The 4,290-nt window shown below is 39.1% G+C and overlaps 1 protein-coding gene across 1 annotated transcript; it reads right to left on the reverse strand.

Annotated features, from left to right (window-relative positions):
- Nucleotides 1-326: 326 nt before the first annotated feature.
- Nucleotides 327-3,263, reverse strand: LOC135750475 (uncharacterized). Its single transcript, XM_065269325.2, has 3 exons — nucleotides 2,923-3,263; nucleotides 2,282-2,362; nucleotides 327-2,170 (listed from the first exon to the last, which is right to left on the reverse strand). The coding sequence occupies exons 1-3, from the start codon at nucleotides 3,151-3,153 to the stop codon at nucleotides 1,064-1,066; spliced, it is 1,419 nt and encodes a 472-aa protein (XP_065125397.2). The 5' UTR covers nucleotides 3,154-3,263; the 3' UTR covers nucleotides 327-1,063.
- Nucleotides 3,264-4,290: the final 1,027 nt, after the last annotated feature.

Consider the following 4,290-nt stretch of genomic DNA (forward strand, 5'->3'; position numbering starts at 1 on the left):
AGATTACAAATAGAGAACAAGGGCCAGAATAGTCAGCTGTGGCTGGACCAGAGAAAAATAAGAATCACCAGTAGTGAGGCATCTGAGGTACCAAAAAAGACAGACCCAACAAACTGGGTAGAAAGAAAACTTAACACAAGGTTTTCTGGAAATGAGGCTACTAGGTACGGTCAACAAGCTGAGCCTTTGGCTAGACAATGTTTCGAGCAGACAACAGGGCTTACGGTGGAGACTACAGGCCTGGTTGTACATGATGAAGAAAATTGGCTTGGTGCCAGTCTCGATGGAATTATTGACACACATACTATTCTTGAGATTAAGTGTCCCACACCAAAAAAGCTTGAAGCACATGGTGGCAGTCTAAAAAAAATGATAGATTCAAACAAATATGATGTTAGATTGAGTGATGGAAAGTACGTTCTGAGGGAAACAGCATCTGGGTTAGGGTACTACTATCAGGTCCAGGTGGCAATGCACTGTGCAAAAAAAAGGAACTGTCAGTTTATGGTGTGGACCCCAAATGAACATGTGATCATAGATGTACCCTACAACAAGGAGTGGACAATGAACAAAATCTGCCACCTGAAGAGGGTGTACTTTCAGCATCTGCTACCAGCAGTAGCAACAAGAATTGCACACGGGGTCATGACAATTTGTGGACTGAAGTAACTATTACACTTTAATGAGCTTTCCAATTACAACTTAGCGGTAATACACATATCAAGAGTTCAACATTTGTTCACAGTTTACAACTGCACATTTTAACTATATGCATTGCATTGTTATGGCAACTAAATACACATCTGAAATGTTTAACATTTGTTCACTGTTTACAAAGGTACATTGTAACCATTTACAATTGCTGTCTGAAATTGTTAGTTTGTTAGATTTTTCTGTTGAAATACAAAATTAATTAATGCAATGAAATTAATATTTGGTGTACCGTGACCATCTTAAACCTAAGGACATAATCTATACAAAATTAACCATATCACACTCACACTTTCCCATGACAGCTTAGCCCATGACACAGACACACACATCCATTTCAGGTATTTCTTTTTCATTCAGTACTGTTACGGATTAACTGAGGTTGCAAATTACATAACCCTGCACAAATACTTACAATCTCATCAACACTTTGCAACCTACCAGACATAACATTACACAAAATCTTGAAACCCTTTAGTCTTCGAATTGCACGTTCAATGTGGATCCTGACATTAGCTAGGCGACGTGTGGATGTCACCTCATGTTCAGACAGCTCCTTACGTCCACGTGTGAATGCAGGAAGAGCTAGACTCACTCCTGGAGGCAATATATCCATGATGGTGAATCCACGATCTGCTAAAATCTCATCACCTGGGATCAGGTGATGAACAAAACCACTATTCTTTGTAATAAAATTATCACTGGCCCTTCCACCAAAAAGCTTTGATACAAACATGACATAACCATTGGGGGCTATACAGTATAGCAGTTTGTATGTGTTATGATGTTTGTAATTGCTATAAGTTTGTGATCTTTTTCTTAAGTTCTTTGGCCTTTGTACAAAGACCTCTGTACAGTCAATGATGCATGTGGCTTTAGGATAGTTTTTGTGAAATGTCTTGGGCCTGATTCTGCTCAGCGTATCCCTGGGCAACCAAGCAATCACCTTTTCCCTCATGAATCTTGCAAGGATTGGTCTCCAAAATGTAAATATCTCAGATGCCGTGCTTCGACTCACCCCAAATCGTTTACCCAAGTCAGTAAACAATAAACCCAAACGGAGTCTCATTAAAACAAGCAAAATTTGTTCATGGACGGCCAATTTGGAATTAAGTGGTTGTGAGCAATAAGTCAACAAGACTTGCAAAAGTTGCCAGAAACTGTCAGCACATAAGCCTGTATAAAATATAAAGTCTTTGTTATTTAAATTATGTGCCGATACTGACAGTATTGGATCTGTTTGAGTGCCACTGTCCTTCATCTGCTTGTTACCACAGTTGAAACTGTAGTTGTGCTCTATGTGATCTGGCCACTGGGTTCCGACGTCACATGTCTGCAGAGGCATATTCTCCAAATTTCCAACATCCTCATCTGTTTCCATAGCTTCAGGTTGAGTAGTTGACTTCCGGTGTAATGGCTGAAGACATCTTCTTTTGGGGGGAGGTCTAGCTGGTGTTACCTAAAGGGGAAAAAAATAAGAGAGGTGTGCGTTAGTTAAACATGACAATCAATCATATTTAAATTAACAAAATGTAATGCAATAATATGGCTATCCAAGAAACCTACTTACACGACATTCATAACCCATGAACAACACAGGATATGGGTTTTCTCTTGTTGGTTGTCCGTCAGGAAAATGTATTCCACAAACCTTAGAGTAGTAGCAATAAATAAAAGATAAATACAGAATGAACGATACATTGGTGGTAAAAGTACTTCTCAAATTAGTGTGAACAAGACAGCACTTTAAATAGCACTCTGCACTTTCTCTCTTAGTAAACGTCAAACATGCACAATTGCCAAAACTGTTGTTTATCTGTCCTTTCCATCTTATTTGTTTTGTCTAGTGTCTTGTGATTAGTCTCCTGTTGTATCAGATGTACTATTTATTTACCACTATGTACATAGGAGTTTAATTAGTAAACATTACCCATCACACAATAATCAAACAATTACCAGTTGGATATGTACGTTTACCTATCCATCTAGCAGACGTTTATATCCGCGAGGACTAACTTTAACATTTAAGCTGATGCATAGAGAGGAACTACAGTTTACCAAGCAGTAACGTCTTGTGAAAGCTCCAGCTTTGTTTTCGCCTGTAGCTAACGAATTTGCTAGCAAACTTAGCTATCGCTGTATCACTGTGTGTTACACCCTATGCATGCAACGTGTAGCATTAACATATTGAACAGTCAAAGCCAAACTTACCACAGTATTCTTGTTCGGCTTGAAGCCATCTCGGTTTATGTGTTTCATCCACTTTTGACGCATATCTTGGTCCTCCGCTCGACCAGGAACTCTGTGTAGTCCGTATGGCCGTAAACATGGGCAGTCAATGTGCAACAAAGGTTTGTGAATTTCACAAACGGTTGTATTCCAGGCTTGTATTTTTTTGCTGTTGTTAAAACAGCCAACCACACAACACGCTCTTCCAGGCATCACTAGACAGAAAACGTACTAAAAAAATTAAGAAAGCTTCGCACAGCTAACATCTACGAAAGCAGCCTACAGGACAAACACGCTACTTCCGTATCCAGCAGAGCACCGCAGTAATGGCGGCGCTGCTTTACTTCCGTGTTTCGCCGGATTGGTGTATAGTGCAGAGATCAGCTCATTTGCATTTAAAAGGGCACACCCAAAACAGCACTTTTTTTTTGCTCACACCTACAAAGTGGAAATTTTTACATCTTATAATAAATTATCTATGGGGTATTTTGAACTAGAACTTCACATATGTACTCTGGGTACAACAGAGTTTCTGTTTTTCTCTTCTTCAGCCTCTATTATTAGTGGTGTACCTCAGGGTTCAATCTTGGGCCCGCTCTTCTTTAATTTATATATCCTTCCATTAAGGAAATATTATTAGAGAGCACAATGTTTTGTTTCATTTATACGCAGATGATACTCAGTTGTATATTCCATTGAAGCTGCTGATTCCATTTAAAAGTTGTTGGACTGTCTTGATGATGTCAAGAATTGGTTAAAGAGTAACTTTCTCCAAATTAATGAAGACACAACTAAAATGATTGTTTTTGGTCCACTGAAAGTGAGAGATGGACTCATTAAGGAACTTTGCAATCATTTCCCGCCAGTTTCTTTTCAGATTAGGAACCTTGGTGTCATCTTAGACTCTGAATTATGGTTAACCAAGCAATAAAATTGGGTAAATGGATTACTCATGAAGGACATTGGAGGCTTGTTTGAGATTAACAAATTCTTAGCAGAATCCTTTACCAGTAATCGCTGCAGTGATGCATGCCTTTTGTAAAAGTGTCTGAGGCTGTGTCCAAAAGACAAGGCAGCTGATTTGTTGCCTTGCTGCCTCATGAGGCATTGACTTCAGTGGCATGAATTAAGGCAGCTCTGGGAAACGCATTCAGACGGACTTCATAGGCAGCGTAATGGAATCCCGTTTGAAATATAAACAGAGGGCGCTTTTGTAATAACTAATTCCTGCAATACTGCTTTCTCGCTAGAAATGCAATCAAAAGGTGTAAAAAAATAACTTTATTTACAGTAATTTTGTGCTCTAGCCACTTTCATGGCCGCTATTTTATTTTTTTAACCCAACCATTC

The sequence above is a fragment of the Paramisgurnus dabryanus genome, chromosome 3 (genome assembly GCF_030506205.2).
Source record: "Paramisgurnus dabryanus chromosome 3, PD_genome_1.1, whole genome shotgun sequence".
NCBI classification, from domain to species: domain Eukaryota; kingdom Metazoa; phylum Chordata; class Actinopteri; order Cypriniformes; family Cobitidae; genus Paramisgurnus; species Paramisgurnus dabryanus.

Excerpts from the sequence above, each read along its gene's own strand:
- LOC135750475 (XM_065269325.2), bottom strand. The coding sequence starts at position 3,153 with ATGCCTGGAAGAGCGTGTTGTGTGGTTGGCTGTTTTAACAACAGCAAA. Across the intron at positions 2,363-2,922 it reads AGCCGAACAAGAATACTGTG|GTTTGTGGAATACATTTTCC; the intron begins GTAAGTTTGGCT and ends TACTACTCTAAG. Across the intron at positions 2,171-2,281 it reads TCATGGGTTATGAATGTCGT|GTAACACCAGCTAGACCTCC; the intron begins GTAAGTAGGTTT and ends TTTCCCCTTTAG.